The sequence below is a fragment of the Calliphora vicina genome, chromosome 2 (assembly GCF_958450345.1).
Source record: "Calliphora vicina chromosome 2, idCalVici1.1, whole genome shotgun sequence".
Lineage (NCBI taxonomy): Eukaryota > Metazoa > Arthropoda > Insecta > Diptera > Calliphoridae > Calliphora > Calliphora vicina.
Window position 1 is genome coordinate 133,350,124 of NC_088781.1, and position 24,066 is coordinate 133,374,189.

General features: G+C 31.7%; 2 protein-coding genes across 2 annotated transcripts in view; one reads left to right on the forward strand and one right to left on the reverse strand.

Annotated features, from left to right (window-relative positions):
- Positions 1-2,511: 2,511 nt before the first annotated feature.
- Drep4 (DNA fragmentation factor-related protein 4) lies at positions 2,512-6,088 on the reverse strand. Its single transcript, XM_065499863.1, has 3 exons — positions 5,712-6,088; positions 3,793-3,916; positions 2,512-3,735 (listed from the first exon to the last, which is right to left on the reverse strand). Exons 1-3 carry the CDS (start codon positions 5,952-5,954, stop codon positions 2,723-2,725), a joined length of 1,380 nt encoding a protein of 459 aa, XP_065355935.1. The 5' UTR covers positions 5,955-6,088; the 3' UTR covers positions 2,512-2,722.
- Positions 6,089-8,045: 1,957 nt separating this feature from the next.
- The window catches only part of LOC135952091 (probable phospholipid-transporting ATPase IIB), a 44,217-nt gene continuing 28,196 nt past the window's right edge, over positions 8,046-24,066 (forward strand). Inside the window, exon 1 of the mRNA XM_065501887.1 lies at positions 8,046-8,845. Coding sequence (XP_065357959.1) covers positions 8,061-8,845 — 785 coding nt within the window. The 5' untranslated portion in view covers positions 8,046-8,060. The remainder of the gene's footprint in view (positions 8,846-24,066) is intronic.

A 24,066-nucleotide genomic window follows, 5' to 3' on the forward strand; every position in this document is an offset into this window, starting at 1 on the left:
AGGCAACAAATTAAAACAGGGTAAAAATGCATATAAATATTAAACAAAACTTAAGAAAATCAAACTTACCTCTTACAGCTTTTGCAGAATCATTTGCTGTTAGTAATTGCTTGTAATAGTGTTTGACTTATTGAAGAAAATAATTAATTGCTTGATTGATTGATTTGTTTGAAATAAATATTGAATTGGATGAATATAATTGTGATCAATGAATTTGAAGTTGAAATAAAAATCTAAAAGAAAAATATTAAACAATTAGCTAGAAACTATTATAATTTATTTGTATTTTATAATGATGATTTATAATATGTATAATATTGTTAACTTTATATATAATATATATGAAAAAGTTTTAAGAAAGAAGCTATGGCTCAAACAATATTTGTAATGTAGACGTTTAAGAGATTGTTAACAAAATTAAAAAAGAAACTTATGTTATTCTTTAGTTTTCGTAGCCAATAGATTTAAAATTTTAGTCTTGAAAAAAGTACAAAACATCATAAAAAGAAATTTCCTGTAATAACAGACTAAAATTGTCAAATCTATTTGCTACGCAATCATTAGTTTTCATATATGTATATATTATAGATTTATAAAATTTAAAGTTTTAAACAACTTCAATTAATATTTGAAACATATTTGTTTGGCAGGTTTTTTTTAAGTTTTTTAAAGACTTTGTAATAAATGCTTTAAGAGACAGAAAAATAGTTGGAGATATCATGAATTTAAATATATAAAAATATTTTATAGACATTATTTGCTGATATTTTTTGTATTTTACTTTAAGCTATGGTAAATTCTACTGGTTTAACTCTACTATATAATATTTGGCTTTAACTTGTTTGTATATATAAATATTTTTGAGTAAATTCTTTATTATTTTGTTAGGTAGTTAACTTTTTTTTATAATTATTGTAATTTTCAATTTGCTTAAAATATATAAAATTTTAAGAGTTTAGATTGAAGATTTCAGAACAGAGACAATTATTTTGGAATTCCGCATAAAACTGAATTCTAAAGAACAAAATCTATGATTTAGAAAGTTTTAGTGTTTCATTTCCATTTTTCATAGGATCAAAAACTAAAAGTTGTAAATTCTTAGAATTTTATTAATGATTTATATTGTTTTAAAAAAACTGCTACTAATTTATTATCAATAATGAAAATTCATCATGTTTCAATTCCATTTTGCATAGGAATGTTAAAATTATTTCGAAAATTTTAGAGATTTTTGTGGAATTTGTTGTTCGTTAAGAGAAATTGTTAAAATTTTAAAAAAATCGAAATTATTTGAAAAAATTTTGTGTTTCATTTACATTTTTCATAGGAACGTTTTTAAAATATTGATTAAAAATATAGATTAAGATTTCTAATGCCATTTATAGTTAATTTTAGTCAAATTTTTATGTTTCATTTCCATTTTCCATAGGAACAAAAACTAAAAGTTTTAAATTCTGAGGATTTTATTAAGGATTCATATTGTTTTAATAAAACTGCTTATAATTTATTATCAATAATGAAAATTCTCTATGTTTCAATTCCATTTTGCATAGGAACGTTAATATTATTTTGAAAATTTTAGAGATTTTTGTGGAATTTGTTGTTCGTTAAGAGAAATTGTTAAAAATTTTAATAAAAATGGAAATTATTTAAAAAAAAATTTTGTTTCATTTCCATTTTTCATAGGAACGTTTTTAAAACATTGAAATTTTTTGCAATTTTGTTGTGTTTTTATGCCAGATTGTGATTTCTAACGCCACTTATAGCTCATATTAGTCAAATTTGTGTGTTTCATTTCCATTTTTCATAGGAACAAAAACTAAAAGTTGTAAATTCTCAGGATTTTATTAAGGATTCATATTGTTTTAATAAAACTGCTGTTAATTTATTATCAATATTGAAAATTCATCATGTTTCAATTCCATTTTCCATAGGAATGTTAAAATTATTTTGAAAATTTTAGATATTTTTTTAAATTTTATTGTGTTTTTATGCCAGATTGTGATTTCTAATGCCACTTATAGCTCATTTTAGTCAAATTTGTGTGTTTCATTTCCATTTTTCATAGGAACAAAAACTAAAAGTTGTAAATTCTTAGAATTTTATTAATGATTCATAATGTTTTAATAAAACTGCTGTTAATTTATTATCAATATTGAAAATTCATCATGTTTCAATTCCATTTTCCATAGGAACGTTAAAATTATTTTCAAAATTTTAGAGATTTTTTTGGAATTTCTAGTTCGTTAAGAGAAATTGTTAAAATTTTTATTAAAAATCGAAATTATTTGAAAAAAATTTGTGTTTCATTTCCATATTTCATAGGAACTCAAAAAAAATTTTATTTTTTGCTGCTTTTATTATAAATATTAGTCCTTTTTAATAAAAAGTTTGTGAGTTCCATGTTTTTAATGTATTTGTGAACAAATTAAAAGCTTTTTAAGAAAATCCAGTTTTTTTTATCAAATTCCTTGTTTCTGTTCTGAAATCCATATCTTATTCCATTTTATTTTGTTCTTAAACAACCTGTTTTATGTGTTTTTGTAAAATGATTTTAAAGCTTTTTATGTTTGCTTTTTTTAAAGAGAAGAAAATCAACTAACATTTCTACTATAAATATGTATGTATATAATACTATAATTTGATTTATTTAACTTACTGTCTGAGGACATTTTTCTAAAAAACAATAGAAAATTAATACCTTAACAGTATAACCTTCAGCTTACCAATCTGCCTGATCCTCTGCTCCCTCTTTGAGTACCTGTACTGACATTAATTCCTCTACAATTTTATATTCATGACACTGGTTGCACAATAATCTGCCATTTGATTTGTTAGTTCTTTGTACTTTTTCATGGCAAACAATGTGCACTAATTTGAGATTTTTCAATGAAAATATTTCCAAAAAATATTCCAACACTGAGATGTCTACAACAGGTTGTTTGTGTATATTACACAAGCGTTTTGGTTGCTCTATTAAATCGCGGACATTGGCTATTATAGAGGGTAAAATGGAGCGTGATAATTCTATTTGATGATCTAGATTCCAGACTTGAAACAGTATTAGATTTTCCCGCGAAGCATAAGGATTGATGGAGTGTTGTAGAGCACAGTTATTCTGAGAACCTGAATAGGCTCCTTGGCAATAAAAATCACCCAAATCGGTGCATAGGGAGACGGACCATTCATCTAATATCTCATTTCTTAAAGTGTAGTCTTTAATGACCTGTTTCAGCTTCTTATTTGGCACTGCTGATCGGGCATCAGTTTCATCATCTTTTTCTAGTTTTTCCACTAGGAAATCATGTTTTGGCTCATATTTTCTATCAAATATCATGGAAAAATAATCACAACCTATCAACAGATAACGAAACTTCTCCAATATTGAGTCAATGACTTTGCGGGCCTTAAGATTTTGCCGATACAAATGATTGCGTGTTAGTTCATCTTTGGTTTTGTAGTAATAAGCTCTTACACGATCCTGAGCCTTTCTGGCCAGAGCCTCCTCTTTGGTGTGGCATTTCTCTTCTTGGCCCATAAACCATTCAGCATGTTCCGTTCTTAAGCTTAAGTGAGTCTTGACATCTCCTCTGCAATGAGGCAATTTTTTCTTTTCATAATCTGCTATTAGTTTGCCAAACTTTTCGGGTTGTTGTTCCATAAAGTCATAGATAATGTCGGCCACTTTGAGCAGAGGAGATCTCTGGCGTAATTGTTCGAATTCAAAGTCGCTATCTGTAAGAAAAGCGTGTGTTATATAAAAAAAAAGTGTAAAAAAGTTTAATTTCTTACCTGTGGTTATTATGGCTTCGGGACCAGCCACTATGAATAGAGTTTGAGATTCCAAGGTTAAAAAGTAGTCTTCATCGGTAACTTCGTAGCCATCAGAGGCTAAATAAATGCGCAAGTCTTTGATCTGAAAATAAAAAAATTTATTTAGAAAAAAATTAAAAAAAATTTTAACAATTTCCTTAAATAATTTTTATTCAGCTACAATATTTTATTTTAATTGTTAAAGCTAAAATAAAATAATAAAAAAGTACATTTCCGTGATAAAATTTAAAAAAATTAAAAATTATATTTTATGTTCCTATGAAAAATGGAAATGAAACATAGAAATTTTAAAAACAATAACTAAACCTGGCATTAGAAATCTTAATTAAGCATAAATATATAACAAAATCCCAATAAATAAAAATTTTTGTAAAACGTTCCTATGAAAAATGGAAATGAAACACAATTTTTTTCAAATATTTGAGATTTATGTTAAAAATGTTCAACAATTTCTTTAAACAAATACAAATTTTGCAAAAATACTAAGAATTTAGTGTGAAAATTATAATATTCCTATGGAAAATGGAATTGAAACATAGAGAATTTTTACTTTTGATAATGAATTAAGAACAGTTTTATCAAAGCTATATAAGACCGCAATAAAGTCTCAAGAATTTAAAACTATTAATTTTTGTTCCTATGGAAAATGGAAATGAAACATAGAAATTTTAAAAACTATAACTAAAACTGGCATTAGAAATCTTAGTTAAGCATAAATATATAACAAAATCCCAATAAATTTAAATTTTTGTAAAACGTTCCTATGAAAAATGTAAATGAAACACAATTTTTTTTCAAATAATTAAGATTTATGTTAAAAATGTTCAACAATTTCTTTAAACAACTAAAGATTCTGCAAAAATACATACATCCGCAATAAAATCTTGAGAATTCATAACTTTGAGTTTATGTTCCTATGAAAAATGGAATTGAAACATATAAATTTTGCATAAATTAACTGAAATAGGCATCAGAAATATAAATTCAGGAATAATATTGAACTAAATTACATTAAATTTTAATTTTTGTAAAACGTTCCTATGAAAAATGGAAATGAAACACAATTTTTTTTTTAAATTATTGCGATTTATGTTAAAAATTTTAACAAATTCTTAAAAGAACTAAAAATTTTGCAAAAATCTTGAGAATTTAGTGTAAAAATTTTAATATTCCTATGCAAAATGGAAATGAAACAAAAAGAATTTCCATTATTGATAATAAATTACCAGCAATTTGAAGAATTTTGATGTATTTCCATTTGAAATCTATTCCTTTGCTTTAAAACACTTCTGTAATCTCCTTATTATGTATGCAATGCCATGTAACATTGACATTTTTCCTATTCTAAACCTGAACTTGACCTCCATTTCCTCCACTAGCAAATACAGCATGTTAACCCTGACCTGTATGCATTGCATCCTAGAAATGTGAAGGTACAACCAACAAATAAAGCAAACAAAATCTGAAAAATACAAAAAAAAAAAAAAGAAAACATGCCAAAAGTTTAATGTCCTTCTTAGCCAAGAGTAAAGTAACCCACAGCAGCAGCAGAAGAAGAATGAAAATAGCAACTAACAACTACGACTCATTCATTACCAACAGGTGGCTGTATGGCAACTGCGCATTAAGAGTACATGGATGCTTTGAGTTGTATTTGGGGTTGGCTGACATTGAATTGTTTGTACACAAAAAAAAAACACTTGACAAGGTCCTCGCATAAATAAAAGGAAAGGAAGTTTATCCCCAACAACAAACATAATTGAAACAATAAATACAACACTGATATAATTGGCCCTGGTGGCAAAAATTCCAAGGTCATTTGTACAAAATAAAAACACGACGCAAAAAGTGAAAAACCCACTGGATATCATACTTACAGGAAACTTTATTTTGGCTTTAGTCTTAAGCATTTGCAAGGAATTGGCTCCTATGCCATATTTTCTAGAACGTTCATTATCTGTTATCTTATAGCCCTTAATAATAGCTGTTGGTGGAGATTCTGCTAAAGAAGTTTTCACCGAGTCCTCGAAATTTTCTTTCTTCGCCTGTGTTTCATTTTGTTGCTGCTGAGCCGAACTACGCGTTGTAGGCGCCATTACTTCTTTCAAGAAATTAAACATTATTTTCTTAGATATTGTGTTTTTTATAGACTTTTTCTATTATTTTAGTATTTAATTAATAAATTTTTGCAATTTTTCTTTATTTTTATCAACTTGTCTGTTCCTTTTAAGGAATTTTCTCCAACTGGTTGTCCTTTAAAGTTTAAACACTTGTTTTCAAAAATGTATGAATGAATGAATACTCACACTAGCTCAGTGTGTGTGTATTCTTTTGTTTATGTTCTAATCAAACAAAATTAATAAAGTAGACTCAGTAGAACAGTTGACTATTTTTGTTATTCAGTTTGAACTGTCAATTCACTTGTGGTTGTTGTGGCAAACAATACAACAAACCCAAAAGCAAAAACAACAACATGCAACTTTGACAGTTCACTTACCTTTAACAAAAACAAAGTACCTGTTGTTTCTGTAAATGTTGTATTTGTTGGAGTATTGTCACTATTTTATTAATTTATTTTGTTCTAATAAGAAAAAAAGGTAATGCCAAGTTGCCAAACTGGCGAACCATAAGCAAGGTGCTGCCAATCTGGCAACTTTATACATATCCGGCTCACGTGAGCGGCTGACGTGCTCACGCCTCTAAATTTCTTATGGGATATGATTGGCTGAAGACCCCCCAAATGTAGCTGGGAAAAACTTCATATACAAAATTGGTTCTGCTCACAATATATCCTCTTAACAATTGTATTAAACCATTCAGGACAACCTCGATTTTTGACCTACATATATCTGGATTACTAAGTCATTAATATAGACAATATGGATATCTAATGATAGATATTTCAAAGACCTTTGCAACGACGTATATAAGACTATAGTAAATTGGACCTACAATGGGTCAAAATCGGAAGAAATATTTTTTAACCAGATTTTTTTTTTCACCAAAAGTTTTTTTTTCGCTAAATATTAGGAAAAAATTTTAATTTTTTTTTTTTTAAATTTAAAAAAAAACAATTCGAAACATTATTTTTACAAAAAATGAAAAAAAATAAATTTTGTTTAAAATTTTTATTTTGAAGTATAAATTGGTGAAACATAGTTTTCTTACTTCTTTAATTTCGAATTAAGATTTTAGTGAATTATTTAATTAATATATTTTAATACAAAACCTAGTATATTTGATTTTATCTCAAAAATATCCTTAAAATCCATTCAGAAATCTAATAAATACCACAATTTTCAATTATACCAACAAAAAATCCATATCCATTATATTTAAAATTCTTTCAGTGTAGTAAACTATGTGGCATCTCCTCTAGAGTCTTATTTTAAAAAAACTTGGCATTACTTTTGTTTTGTTGTGATGTCACCTAAAATTCCTATACTCACTCCCCATCTCTTTTACTCCTTTAACAAAACAACAATAACAAACCAAAACAGCTGGTTTTTTGCAAAATCTTTTTGACAGTTGCTACTACATTTTTAGGTGTAAGGTGTGTGTGTGTTTGAGTGTGTGTGAAAAAACTTAAATTATGAATTAAAATCAAAAAAATTGCTCTCTAAATTGATATAAATTAATAAATAAAATAAACAAATAGTAAAAATTTACTATAACATCGGGAAAATATAGAAAACAACAAATATAAGCTAAAAAACATGACAGAAAGGTGTTAAGTGCATAAATAAATAAGTTTGAGAAATAGAGACAAGGGCAAGAATTATTTGCTGCCGTGGATTTTGTTGGAGCAGATATTTTTTCGAATAAATGATGAGCTATTTATGAGTAGACACGTTAATTGGTATAATAAAGTTAAACAACTAATTAAATAATAAAAAACAACGTGCTACGGCCAAAAGATAATGTTTATCAGTGGCATTTATAGAGCCCACAATTAAAATTTAAGATTATTAAAGAGGCAATAAAGTAAAAGTGAATGGCAGCAAGAACATTAAACAATTACCAATGTTTATAACTTGCAGAGTTAAAGCAATATTTAAATTTGTTAGAAATAATCAATCAAACAAAACCACATCATAGTTAAGTTAGTCATCAGTAGAAAAAACAACTTCTTTCAATTTGTTACTGTCACAGTTATTTAAAACTTCCCACCCATTTACTGACTTCCTACCCAACGATCACATAAAATTCTTGGTGTTTCTAACGCTATGTCTCTTAGTACTGATTTACCTTTGAGAGATTTCGACGGAGAGTCTGATGATACCGATTCAGAGACTGAATTACTCATACGCCATCATCATAGTGGCAGTGGTGGTGGGGCTGATGGCCATCACCTAACAAACACACATCAACAACAACAACGTTCTCGTCATGGCAGCTATAGCTACTCAACACAACACAATAACACTCATCAAGCACCAAGTTTTCTCAGTCAACTATTCGGTGTTGTCGGCGGCACAACAAAATACTCGTCGTCGTCGTTGTTAACGCTTCAATCGCAACAAAATTTAAAAACGAAACAAACACCACCACCACTTTTACGTAGTGCTACCGCCTCCTCGTTAGCGCGTGACGGTCAGGTACGTTTTAGAAATGAACGTAGTCGTGAGCGTTTTGCCACACAACAAACTGCAACGGGTACCACAGCGTCCAACATTACGGCCTCGCAAACTACTCTAAATAATGCGGCTCAAGCCGCCAAATTCGGTCGTTCAACCTCAAAATCCTACAATCTAAATTCCTCAAACGATAACCCAGCTAATACGGGAGTTGGTACAAACGCGGCCTCGGGTTCATTTCATTACAGTGACTCGCTACAAATGTCTAATATGGATAATACACAACCAAATATAACCACAACTACCTCCCCGAATGGGGTAATGCAGACGGTCGTAGATCCTGAGAACGGTTCGACGACGGTCTTCTATCAGAAAAATCGCCGGAAAAGTAAAAAACGTTCCTTCGGCAATATGTGTAAAATGTGTTTTTGTGGGTGAGTGTTCAAAAAAAAATTATTTGAATTTTTTTTTAAATCATATTTCTTATGTATAAAAATAACCAAAATAGAAATCAAAATCTGTGAGAGAAAACAAATGTTAAATTGGTATCTTTCGAAAAATATTTAAAAATTTATTTAATAAAAAATAAAAAACTGTGTGAGTTTGTGTTAGAAAATATCATACCTATAAATTAATTAGCTTCTAATTAACATGCCAAAAAATAAAAACAAATATTGCTATTACAACAACAAAAAACAAGTTTTGAAAAATAAAAATGTGAAAAACACACAATAAATATATAAAATTTATATATGCAAAAATATCAGTGAAAGTTTCTGTTATAAAATACATAAAAATATATAAAAACGAAAAGTATAAAATTATTCTATAATAAAAAATCGAAAATTATCCAAAATAAAAATATAAAATTTTGAATAAATTAAAACAGTGCTGACAATATGAAATTAAAAAATGATGTTAAAAAAATCACCAAAATTGCAATTTAAAAGTGCTAACATTATTAGCGTTTTTATAGTGAAATCTTGCAGCTGAAAAATGCAAAGAATCAAAGTTGTACTTTAAAGTCAGTGTTAACAAAGCAGCATATAATAAATAATGTTCATATTAAATATATGATAATTACATTAGATCTTGGACATGTAAGATTGTTGATAACGACCTTGGCAGGATATTAAATGTATTCCAATTTGACAAATGTCTAAATTACTTTACAATGGTATTCTTTGAATTATTACAGAGCAAACATAAACTATCGATAATAAATATTATGTATACGTAAAATTATGAAATATTTGGCTTAAAATGCTGAACTATCAATCTGAGGGTTGCGGGTTCGATTTCCGCTGGGTGGAGTATAATAAGCAAAACGCTTTGTATTCTGCTTTGGTTAAAAAACTACATATTAGTGTTATCAATATACCGATTATATTCATAAAACTAAAATATAAATTTAAAGTTCTAAGTTATTAAAATATTTTTTACAAAATTGAAAACCAAATTATACTTTAAAACATGATACAACAACATAAGGTACACCCAGTATAAAATAAATTCTCAATTATACAATTCTTGTAACGTCAAACAAAAGAAAATATAAAAAATATGAAAAAAAATCAAAATCAATGTTTGACGTTATAGGGCTAAATATTGAAAACTCTCCCTAGTGATTCTACCTTCTACAATTATTGTATCATGCTTTAAAATAATAATTTTGAATATTTTTAGGTAAACAAAATTAAATTTTTTTTTTTAATTTATTATCGTTTTTTTTAAATTTCAGTTTTAATGTTTTTTAATTTCAAAAAAAAAAAAAAATTTAAATTTTTTATTGAAAAAAATTTTATGAAAAAAAAAATGTTGGTGAAAAAAATTCGATTTATAAAATATTTTTCCCGATTTTGACCAATTGTAAGTCTGATTTACTATGGCATTATATACGCCGTTGCAATGGTCTTTGAAATATCTATCATTAGATATCCATATTGTCCTGTATTAATGATTTAGTAATTCAGATAGTTGTCCTGGTTTTCTCTCATATCTCAGCCATTTGTGGGCCGATTTTCTCGATTTCAAATATAAACCGAGCCGGCTCTGTAGCGAATATTTTGATGTACGAATCATGTATGTAAGTTATTTGTGGGATACGAAAAGTTGATTTCACCCAAATTTTTTTCAACAAACAATTTTTGGAATTTTTTTCAACAATAATTTTTGCCAATTTTTTTTTACCAAAATTTTTTTTACCAAAATTTTTTTTATAAAAAAAATTCAACATCATCCCTATTCGTGTTTAGCCATTAGTGTAGATTGCAATCGCATAATCCCGAAGAACAGAGTCTGCGGCTCTTTACGATAATCCTCTGCTCGGTATCATCGTAAATGTTTTGTTAGGTGTGGTAGCACATAATTCAATGTTCGCCCCAAATTTACCAATTCATTCACTGTAGTAGTGACATGTTCATTAGCATCATAGGTTAGGTAATCGGTCCAAAACCTTCGTCTCGTACAGCTCACTTGGGTCCAATGATCGTTCCCTTTGTGGTACCTGAAGAGAAAATGAAAACAGAAAGAAGAGAGAAATAGAAGTAAAAGAAAAGAAAATTTGCAAGAGATGAGTATTTGTAGAAATGGGAGAAGTAGGAGGAGAGGATGTTAAGAATTGGGAGAATTGCTGGGTAACCATGAGGTGCAATTTGCATGTTCGGTCTTATTAACCACCAGCTTTCCCTATTTAAGGCTTCTAAGCATCTTAGTTCCCTCACAGATAACTCGGAGAGGGAACTAAATGATCGCTCACCTAAAAGCCTATCAAGTAGATCTCCCAGTTCCGGACAATTACAAACGAAGTGTAGGATGGTTTCTTCCTCATTTTTACAACTTATGCAGAAGTCGTGATAATGTAACCCAAGTCTTGCAGCATGGGAACCGAAAGTGCAATACCCGTTGATCATAGCCACCATATTGCTAAGTCATATTCGTTGTAGTCGAAGTAGATACCACGAGCGTTTACGCAGGCTATATCATCATCGTAATGGCACAGCTGGATTCATTACCCCACCTTGTTTGGGCAAGTTCGTAATATGCGTCATGTATACGTTTATTGCGATTGATATCGAAATTCCGTTGCTGAGAATATCGAAGAGAAGAGTTAAAAGTACCAGTCATTCGATGGAGTCAGGCCCACAATAAGATTGTTTCTGATATTATGGCATATCCAGCTCCATTTCCTATTTGTGTTAGTATGGGTTCCTCGTTGGTAAGATCCACGTTGCTGATATTGTCAGGTCAGAATATTCTGCATATGATTCTGTAGCACTTGTTGATGAATACCTGTAGTTTTTGCGAGATTGTGTTCGATACTAACCAGGTTTCATTTCCGTAGTATATTCACGTTGAATATTCTAATCTTGGTTCGTCTGGATATTTGTCAGCTCTTCATACTGGTTGTAGTCTTCAGATTGCCGTTCTCGCTTTATTGAGCCTGTTTTTTACGTCTATTTCATTGGTGCTAACATTGTCAATTCCCATAACTTTGGTTTTTTTTTGATATTTATCTCAAATCCAACATTGCGTGCTAATCTTTCAAAATCGTCTAATCTTTTGCTTGCATGTTGGAGATCTTGTGCGAGAGTAGACAAATATCATCCGCACAAATCAAAATCCTCGAGTTGACGTGAGAGACTCCATGTGATTCCTCTTCTCTCTGAACAGACTTCGCTCATGATGTCATTCAGCACTGTAGTGAATAGCAGGGGTGATAGGGGCTTCCTTGTTTTACTCCAATGTTTGTGTTAAATGGTTGACTTATATTCGCTTTGTGAAGAACAGAGACTTCTGTCTGATAGTATCGAAGGCTTTCTTGAAATCTATAATGCGTTGGCTGTTGGTCTGGTCTACGAAGCTCCTGTTTGGCCGGAAACCTACCTGTTAATCTCGTAGATTGTTCTACATTTTACTTTGATGTCTTCCCTGAATTATGACTGCTAGTATCTTGTATATGGTGTAGGCCAGTTGGCCGTTTTTTTAATCGCAGATTGCCAGGCGACAGCTGCTTCTTCCAGGCAGAGATCCTAACGATATGTAAAGTCACGGATTTTATAAGGGCACTGTAAGAGGGCTCCAGAGGCGTTATTGGAACTATACATAATCAGGTTAACTGAGCAGATGAACTGGTTAGGCAGGATTCGGATCTGGACTATATTAATAGGAACTGGAAGGTTAAACCTCCAATATGCCACTACTATATGTGGATCTTCGAGAGATTCCGTGACTCTACGAACCAATGCTGCTGTTGTAGGACGGATTGCAGGGTGTTCTGGGCTATTTGGCCAAAGTTGGATGCAAAACAACCAGAATACTAATTGGGTTGGATAGGAAAAGTTACAGGTATTTAGTAGGAACTATGATCGGTCATTGCTCAATTGGAGCCTTCATTGGTAAATGGGATATGGGACTATGCTGTGCAAGGATATTGAGGAAGTAGAAACAGTGGAATTTATTCTGTGTAACTGTACTTGATTACAGGGTCTCAGGCAAACATGTCTAGGAGAAAAATTCAACGATTAACTGGGGGATATAGCTAGATATGATCTAGGTAATCTTTTAGGATTTATCAGGGGAATCCAGTCGATATTTCCTGTATTTTTTTGGACTGGATTTTTTCACTTTATTTCTACATTGCTTGACTTCTCTTCACATCTAGTTATATTTCATCATAAGGGATACATACTATGGGTCTCCGAGTGGAAGTGTACTTCTACACAATACAACCCTTCGAATCTCTCTATCTTGACAGATAGAAGTGATAAAACATATAGAGCAAAAAATAGGCTGCTGGCTTTTTAACGTCACCTGGAATGAATTCGCCTTGACAACATTTTAGCCTAAGAGTTGCCAGATTGAAGAGTTTACTACTGTTATTTTATCCAGTGATGACAATTAAGTGCTTTTTTACCATTTCAATATTTTATCGCAATCTTAAATGAAATTTCTGTGAATCCCTCTATTGTCATAATTTACCAACGTGAAACATACTATTTGCTCAACACTTGTTTAAATTACTCATATTACCGTTTATTTTATTTTTTTTTTGGAAATTTCTGGGAAAAAATTCTAAGAAAATTATTAAAATTGAAACTCTTTTGTATCGTTCATTGTGCTTATTTATCATTATTTTGTTTCTATGTAGTAAATACATGATAATAAACGTAACATGAATAAATAGATAACGAAATAGCGCGCTTCACACTCAACACTAACATTTTAATGCAAAATAATAAGACACTATTTAAAGTGGCGGTAATTAATTTTATAACAAAATAAACGATAATTTATTAGAGTGTGTATATTCTGCCGTTAAGTGTTTAAAATGAGTAAAAATAAATATTTATATTTTTAATTTCTTCTATAAATAATAAAGCACACACTTTAAAATGTTTTATGGCGATTCGTAAATTAATTACATTTAAATTAGATAATTTTTTTTTTGTTTATCTTAATCCAGCAATAGATAAATTAAAAATACTTTGGTTGAGTACCTAGAAAGTACAATGAAATGATTGAAATGTTTAAAATGCTTAAGCAGCTGTCATTCATTGTTTGGTTTGATGTATAAATAAATGAACTTTAAAAGGTCAACCTTGATTAATACAAGAAGTGACCTCAGAAATAAAATTGAGATAAAAAAATAAATAACAGTATTACTACTAGTGTTTTTATAATTTCAATATAAAATGTTTGGTTTTGCTTGAGCTGGTATATATTGTTGAGCGAATAGAGAAAAGTATAATCGTACTCTTGAATGACTTGGTTTCTAATTATGCTTAATATTTAATTTGTATAATACCGTAAAAAAGCAAACAAAAGTATTCAAATATTTTGTAATATTATTTCTTACCATTACTTTTGTTCGAAGGACCATTTTTAAACACAATTGTGTAGAAAATTTCAAAACTTAAACATATATTTAATGAATTATATTATTACAATTATTTTCTATAAATTATCTTATGGTTTTGCGGTATAAATACTAATCAAACATTACAACTTTATTTTAAAATAATTATCATAAATTTCCCATGAACATTAACATTTAAATTTTATAAAATTTATTTTAAACTATTTTCCTGACATTTGCTAGAGGTCATCAAAAAAACATTTTTATTTTTTTTTGAAAATATCAATTGACATTTTCCCATACAAGACATTTCAATTCTCATATGAACTTCCCTCCCCCTAACCTAAACTGCCAACATTTGAAAGTGTAAAATATTGCGGTGGTTTTTTTTAGTTAGTTATTATTGTTTTTTCAAAGAATTTACAATATTTTCTCATTACTGGAATTGTTTTTATTTTTTTATTATTGTTTTTAATACATAATTCACGTAAAATAAATAAGAAGGTATGATTTTTTCCACATGTGCAGTAAAAAAAAAACTTATAAAACTCACAAGCTGATGAATATGATGACTCAGGGGGCCTAGAGTACTGCAGTGGCTGTTATAATAATAAAAATATAAAAAAAATATATTAATAGTTGTAAAAGTTTAGAAGGTAAATATAGAATATTAATATGTGTAGAAAGTAAATAATTATTATTGACTGTACTGAAACTTAGTTAATTTTAATAAAATAGCGAGTTTAGTTGGCAAGATGTTGGCAACTAACTAATTTATTTGTAAGTTATTATTACTTTTTTGCAGTAATTAAAAGAGACTATAGGCTTCTCGCACAAAATTTAATATATTTCTTAAATAAACAATGTTTAGGTTAGGTTATCAAGCAGCCATCAATCGAAGCAGGAAAGAACAGCTCACTTGGGTCCATACAGTAGGTTCCTTTGTGTTACCTGAAAATATAGAAATAGAGAGAGATGAAAAGAGAAGAGGAAAGTCAGATAGAATATGTGTAGGTGTAGAATAAATATAGAGGAAGAGTAAGATGGAGATTAGTAGACTGCAATCTTTTGACGGATACTAGGTCACCTCTTGGAGTTTTCCGTGTTTGGCGTGAGTAGGAAAGAACAGCTCACTTGGGTCCATACAGTAGAGATAAAAAGAGATGAGGAATGACAAATCTGACGAGGAGTAAGATGGAGATTGGAAGACTATAGTCATTTAACGGATACTACACAGAAAATACAGATTCATAGTAGCAACCGAATTTGTTGCCAATCGAATGATTCGGTTGCACACATAGAATTTTTCGGTTCTGTCAACAAAAAGTCAGATGTTAATGAAGAATTACGGTTAAAACAACCAAAATTTTGTTACCCCTTCTAAATTTTTGTAGCAACAACTGTAAAATTCGGTCACTAAGGTAGAATCACTCGATTGGCAACAAATTCGGTTGCTATCTTTATAAAAGAGTTGATACATTCTAAATTTACGTGCGAGAGTTCAGTAAGAATATTGAAGGAACCATGTTCTAGATACCTAATGTGTAGATCTCCTAATTGTTAGGCACCCGTCAATTGATGCTGGAAAGAACAGCTCAATTGGGTCCATACAGTATGTTTCTTTGTGTTACCTAGGAAAAGAAAGGGCCAGATGGATATGAAAACAGAAGAGGAAAGTCAAATGGAGTAAAAGTGTAGAAGAAATATAAAGGAAGAGGTCTGACCAGGAGTAAGATGGAGATTAGTAGACACCATTCATTTGACGGATACTATGTCACCCCACATTTGGCTTGAGTGCCAATTGCAAATCCTTATAAAAGAGTTGAATCATTCTAACTTTATGTCCGAGAGTTCAGAAAATCTATTGAAGGAACGATGACCTACCAACCTAATTCGTAGATCTCCTAATTGTAAGGCAGCCGTCAATCGAAGATAGAGATGAAAAGAAAAGAGGAAAGTCAAATAGAGTAAATGTGTAGAAGAAATATAAAGAAACAGGTCAGATGAGGAGTAAGATGGATATTAGAAGACTACAGTCATTTAACGAATACTAGTTCACCTCGTGGAGGTTCCCATGTTTGGCTTGAGTGCCAATTGCTATTCCTTATAAAAGAGTAGATGCATTCTAACTTTATGTTCGAAAGTTCAGAAAGACTATTGAAGGAACGATGTCCTAGAAACCCAAAGCAGGAAAGAACAGTTCATTTGGGTCCATACAGTAGGTTTCTTTGTGTTACCTAGAAAATGAGAAGGTCAGATAGAGATGACAAGAGAAGAGGAAAGTCAAATAGAGTAAAAGTGTAGAAGAAATATAGAGGAAGAGGTCAAACGAGGAGTGAGATGGAGATTAGTAGACTGCAGTTATTTGACGGAGATACCTCGTGTAGGTTCCCATGTTTGACGTGAGTAGCCAATTGCTATTCTTTATGAAAGAGTTAATGCATTCTAACTTTATGTTCGAGAGTTCAGAAAGACTATTGAAGGAACGATGTTCTAGATACCTAATGCTTAGATCTCCTAATTGTCAGGCACCCGTCAATAGAAGCAGGAATGAACAGCTCACTTGGCTCCATACAGTAGAGGTCTGACGAGGAGTAAGATGAATATTAGTAGACTCCAGTCATTTGACGGATACTTGAACACCCCATGGAGATTTCCATGATTGGCTTGATTAGCCAATTGTTATTCCTTATAAATGAGTTGAAGCATTCTAACTTTATGCCCGAGAGTTCAGTATGACTATTGTAGGAACGATGTTCTAGATACCTAATACGTAGATCTCCAAATTATCAGGCAGCCGTCAATCAAAGTAGAAAAGAATAACTCACTTGGGTACATACAGTAGGTTTCTTTGTGTTACCTAGAAAAATAGAGGGCCAGATAGAGATGACAAGAGAAGAGGAAAGTCAAAAAGAGTAAAAATGTAGAAGAAATATAAAGGAAGGGGTCTGGCGAGGAGTTAGATGGAGATTAGTATACTCCAGTCATTTGATGGATACTAGAACACCCTGAGGAGATTCCCATGTTTGGCTTGAGTGCCAATTGCAATTCATTATAAAAGAGTTGATGCATTCTACCTTTATGTTCGAGAGTTCAGAAAGACTATTGAAGGAACGATGTTCTAGATACCTAATGCTTAGATCTCCTAATTGTCAGGCACCCGTCAATAGAAGCAGGAATGAACAGCTCACTTGGGTCCATACAGTAGAGGTCTGACGAGGAGTAAGATGAATATTAGTAGACTCCAGTCATTTGACGGATACTTGAACACCCTGAGGAGATTTCCATGTTTGGCGTGAGTAGCAAATAGCTATTCCTTATAAATGAGTTGAAGCATTCTAACTGTATGTCCGAGAATTCCGAAAGACTATTGAAGGAACGTTTTTCTAGATATCTAATGCGTAGATCTCCTAATGCCGGACAGTGACAAAGAAGATAAAAAACGGTCTCATCCTCCTCTTCATTGTGAAAGCTTCTATTGAAGTCATTATAGGGCAGGCCATGCCTCTTTGCATGGTTGCCAAATTTACAGAGTCCAGTTGTCATCGCCACTGCATTACTTAGGCCATGTCATTCTGGTAATCATACAGGAGGATTCACTCCTCCATCTTGTCTGAGCGAGCTCATAGTAACAGTTGCCAATTCGCTGCTTGCATTTAAATAACGATATTCAGCATAGGAAGTCTATGTCTCCGTCAGGCATCATGGCTCCCTTTTTTCACCAGATTGTCAGCAACACAGTTGGGTATATCAGCTTGAATAATACTACATTAATTTGGAATTCTAAAGGATAATTCCACATTCCTGAATGTAGACACCTTCGCCAACTCGATCTCCCCTTCTAGAGAAGTACGAAGAGAGCATGGGTTATGTAGGCTTTGAGGGCGGTTGTGGTTTGTGACAAAGACCTGCGACTTAACTAGGTCAAATCGCACGATCTCGGTTTCCAGATCACATCACCTCCACGTGGGATGACCATGCCCTCATGGTCATCCCAAATATGATCATGGAAAATCATATTTGCACCGAATCATTTCTTCATATCTATTATGAGCTCCTTAAATCTGACCAGACAATCACAGGAAACCTGTACCGAATGCAACTGTTTCGTTTGAGGAGAGCATTGGCCGAAAATCGCCCAGAATATGCGGCCAGACATGAAACCGTAATATTCCACCATGACAACAATATTCCATAATATCCAATTTTCCAGTCAGGGGATGACCCCTACTCATGCAAAGCATTGTATTGGGACTAGGAAAATTGGTTACAGGAGGGAGGAAAGAGGGAGTAGTGTTTGAGGACATTCGATTTGAACTTTCCTGCATTGAAAATGACAATACTTCAGCGGAAATTTTGTTCCACACACGTATAGTATGGCTAAAGAACGAATTTTCCCTGTAGTGTGTTGTGCGGTCCACTGGCCAATCGTCCACAAAGGATACTACATTCCATTGTAGTATCGATAGAACAGTGAATCAATAGAATTGGATACCCTACTGTCACCGATAATCACCTTCGCCCTCTCCTGGTCGGATATACACTGAAGAAATTATGTCTTCTTGAAAAATCATCGCTTAATTTTCCCTAACATTTTGTTGGTCTTCATTGAAGAATGAAGCAAGAGTTGCTAACTTGGAAAATATCCATATCCAGGTAAACTTCATTCAAATGAAATATTTAAAAACAGGAAGGAGTTACTCTCTTTCATTACATTGATTGCCCTAGGAGGCGTTTCAAAAGGCAGTCCCACATGAATATTATGAGGTTTTATTTTTTTCAAAACGAAATTAAAATACTTTTCCATCACACAATGTACAATACAATACAGTTGAAGGCGGTGGACAAAATACTACATAAATAGAATTTACAATTTAGTGGTTTTTGTTTTTATATTTTGTATATATGTATTTCTATATTATTAGTTGTTGTTTTTAAAAAGCTCTAGCTTATTAAAAATAGTAATTATTTTGTGTTGAAATACATTATTTATGACAAAAAAATATATATGCAAGCAGAACGTATAGTCTTAAACATTTGTTGTATTTGATTTTTGTTTTTTCTAAACCGTGTAAATAAAATGATTTTCTCATTTTTATTCAATGACAAATTTATTCCGATCATTTTGAATATTTCAATGATTACACAGGGCAACAAAATATTTTGTGGCAAGGGATTTATTAAACAATTTCAATACATTTGTGTGTTCTATATCTATACAGTTGTAAAATTATAAGACTTTCTTTGAATTGACTGCATGAAAAAACTTAAAAAAAAATTATTCAAAAAAGTGTGTTGTTTTCACATAGTTTTGTTTACTAATACATTCTCACCTCTTAAGTTTTTGACAACTGAGTTAGGTATTTGACTGGAGAGTTTCCGATGTATGGTTTTGACTACTAATTGATTATTTATTTTGTTGACTTAGAATCTGTGTTGCCCTGTGTGTTATTTACCGCATTGACGTGTGTAATAGTTTGATAAATGGTTTGATATCGTAGCAATTCAAATGTTTAATTTATTAGAATTTGAAAAATGTTTAATGGAATTTTAATTACTAAAAACGAATTCAAATTATTTCAATGGAAGTAATTTTTAGCTGGTTTCTTAACATTTGTTTCAATGGAAATAATGTGGGTTTTAAATAATTTTAAACAAATTAACAAAAATTCGTAGTTTTCAACTAAATCATTGACTCCTATGTCAGTGTGTTTCTTTGGAATTAAAATACGATCGTAAATCGTATATTAGATATATAAGTTCCTTTAGTTATAAGTTGGAACAAAGGGCCGTAACGAAACTCTTCCATGGGATCAAGTTTTTCCTGTTTCGCTAATTTCGGATTCTAGTTACCTTTTCCAGGTGTTAGCGGGTCTACCTCTTATTCTGCTGCCTTTAGGGTTCCAGTCAATTGCCATCTTTGATATATCATCATGAGGTCTTCTCAAAATATGGCCAACCCAGCTCAATTTCCTCTTTGCAATTTCTATGCGGACTGGTGTTTCGCATGTTCTAAAGAAGTCTCTTTAGGAAACAATGTACGTCCAAAATACAAGGTGGCGCAAAAGTAAACTTCCGATGTTTTTTGGCTGTAATTAAAAAAGAAATGAAAAACTTTGATTCTTCTTGTGGATTATTTTTATTTCGTCTTTTAATTTTTTTTACATCAAGTCGAGAATATGATGTCATGTAAATGGCCGCCGCCACAGTTGATTGTCATTTGAGCCCTTTTTATGGCATTTTCCATCACTTTGGCCAAAACTTCAGGCGATAGGTCCTCACATTCTTGACGGATATTGTCTTTAAGAGCTGCAAGAGTCTGAGGCTTGCTAGCCAGTGCAAATCGCCAAAACGGGAGATTAGCTGCCCGGGAAATGCATCCTTCAGCATATCGGTTGTGGCACGTGCAGTGTGTGCCGTTGCACCGTCCTGTTGGAACCACATGTTTTCCAATCCCTATTCATCAAGTTGCGGCAAAAAGAACTCGTTGATCATTGCTCTGTAGCGCTCACCATTCACAGTAACCGGTTTTCCCGCGACGTCTTCGAAGAAAAAAGGTCCGATGACTCCTCCAGCGAAAACTGCACACCATACAGTGACTTTGAGCGGGTGTAATGGCTCTTCGTGGGTTACACGCGGATTTTCAGTGCCCAGGAAGCGTAAATTTTGCTTATTTACGTAACCGCTAAGATGGAAATGGGCCTCATCACTCATGATTATTTTTGATGAAAAAACCGACCGATTGTTGGTCAAATAAATAGTCGGCAATATTCCGGGTTTTGGAACAGTGTAGCTTAACATTGTTTATTAATGTGTATTTCGCATGTGTTTACTACACAAATGTCAAAACAGAACTGACATTAGGGGCCATTACTATTGCGCCACCTTGTATTTGCAATAAATACTTGCAGGGATTGTATGTCACTTGCAATAGAGTTCCAATTTATTCCAAATCACATTAATATAGCAGGGTGGAGCGAACATTTGCGGAGTAAAGGCGGAGCTTGTTTTTAATATATATTTGTGGTGACTTCCATACTCTTTATAATGCACCAAATTACTATTTTGCTCTTCTTATGCAATATCATCAAGTGAGCCGCCTGTGGTGGATATAATACTTCCTAAGTAGCAAACGATTGCACATCCTCGAGCTCTAATTTGTTAACTCTGACCTTGAAGAGATTAGTTGTACTTATATGTAGAACCTTAGTTGTGTCGAAGTTAATATGAAGACCAACACCAGATGCCAGCTGATATATCTGATATAATTTGGCTTATATGTCGGCAAAGTTATGTGCGAGCAGGCAAATAACATCAGTGTATTCCACATCCTCCAGTCATCCATTCATATCCCATGTAAGGCCTCTCTTAATGCAGGTTGATTGCTGCATAATTGATATTGAATAACAGCGGAGATAGGATACATTCCTGTTGTACCCCAGTGCTTTCACCAATCGGATTGCTTAATATGCTTTCATGCAGTACTCGGCTTGTTGAGTTGATATACAGAGCTCTGATATGGTTGATTAGCTCAGGTGGAATTCCCTTGCATCGAAGTGCGTGCCGAATTGCCTGGGGGATAGTATCAAATGCTTTGGCAAATTCGATAAATATCAGATTTAGTGGAGATTGCCAACGACTGCTCCACTATGATCCATAGGCTATTTATATGATAGGTGAAAGATCGGTGTGCACTGAAATCAGCTTGCTCATTTCGAAGAACTGCTGAAATTGATGATGACAGTCTAGCATGTTTTATAATCGCTAAAACCTTATCGTGGTTAAAAGAGTTATACACCGCCAGTTCTTGCATTTTGTTAAGTCTACCTTCTTGGAATGTTTGATTATCACTACTTCATTTAGTTCAGCAGGAAGAGAGTGGGATGTCCAAAAAGTCTCTGACAATATGACTGATTATTTCAGCGCTAAAAGTCGGATCAGCCTTAAACAGTTCACGATTGATCTTATATTGATTAAGGAAATTATTATATTTACTGGTTAAATTCTCAACTTTTAACAACAACTACATATTGTTACGAAATTGTACTTGAATTCAAATATAACGATTTTAAGGGCTGATTTAAAAGTAGCATAATGCTTTCAAATAACAGTGCTGTAATAGCAAACTGTAACATATCTGTGGACATTATTAAATAAAAGCTTTCAGTTGATGTGATCGTAAGTTGGCAACGCTGTATTCGAATTCGAATATTCAGTTAAAGAACATTGTAGAAAGTACACCACAGATGGCGTATGTATTAGTAAGATCTAGAATATTCAAATTTTGACAGTTAAAGAACAATCTAGAGTGCAGATGGCAGTGTTATAAATATTGGCAGAGTTTGCAGTCGTGAGTCAGTTTATCAGATACGCTATTCAAATAAACATCAACTGAGTGCCATAAAGTGTGCTGTATTTTTCAAGTGAATTCGTATGCATTATAAAGTGTCTGTATTTATGAGAATTTATAAACGTGTATAAAAAAAACATTGAGTGACTATTTAATTCTGTTGTTGTACATTTTAAATAAATAAAGAGTTGTTACAATTTTCAAACTATTAAACGGCTTTTAACGAACGTATGGAATCAAGCCAATATCGGATACTCTCTTCCAAAGTGAAGCGTATCACAGAGAAAGCGTTCTGCATCGATCGAAGCAAATATTAGTCGGACGGGGCATACATAACAACCACTTCATTGTAAATACTTTTTAACAGGTATTGCAACATGTGGCCGAGCATTATCATAATGGAATATTACGGTTTCATCTCTGGCTGTATATTCTGGTCGTTTTTCGGGCAATGCTAGCTTCAAACGAATCACTTGCGTTCGGTCTGGCCAGATTTCAGCAGCTCATAATATATAGGACCCTTTTGCTCCCACCAAATACAGAGCATTACCTTATCGCCATGGATATTTGGCTTTGGTATCGATTCGGCAGGTTTATCGCAAGTAGGGTTTTTATCCCGGGAATTCCCGGTACAAATTTCCCGGGAATTTTTCCAATTTTTCACTACCCGATTCCCGGGATGTTTAGTCTGGAATCCCGGGAATTAAAAAATAAGAAACTACAAAGAAAACAAGTTACAAAGCTATTTTTTCACCAAAAAATGTGAAAAGTTTTTTTTAAGTTTTTATTTATGGTTTTTCGAATGATACAATAATTTGAAAAGACATACGGACATCGTTTTCTTCGCTATCTATAAGACGTCAGTGTATATACATATTTATTCTTTATGGGGTCGCATAACAAAGGATTAATTATTAATTCCATTTTTGAGATCAAAATAAATTGTGTCTCTTAACGATTAAGGTATTGAATTCATTCCTTATTGAATTTATTCATTTGAGAATTCATTATTTATAGAATCAATTTCTTATTAAATCATTATAAATTTCTTCAAATCCATAACAAAATGTATTGAATGATTAAATTTTTCTTCAATTCAAATCGATTACAAAAAGGCTTAAGACAATTTTTTTCAATTCATTTGTAAATGATTAAAAGCAAAACAAACCTGAATGAAGAAAAAATGTAAAGTCATTTTGTAGTAGATTAACAAAATCTACAAAAATTTAATCATTCAAAGTTTGAATAAATTCTGTTATTCAAAATTCTGATGTTCAAAATTAATTCAATTTAAAGAAAAACTTTTGAATGAAGCTAAATAATTAGATGTTTGGAATGGACTTATTTATGGAATGAAAGGCTGACATTTTTTAATTATGGATTAAAATTTTAATGAATTAAGCTCAAATTTAATTAATTAATACGAAGCTGCGATATATAATGATTAT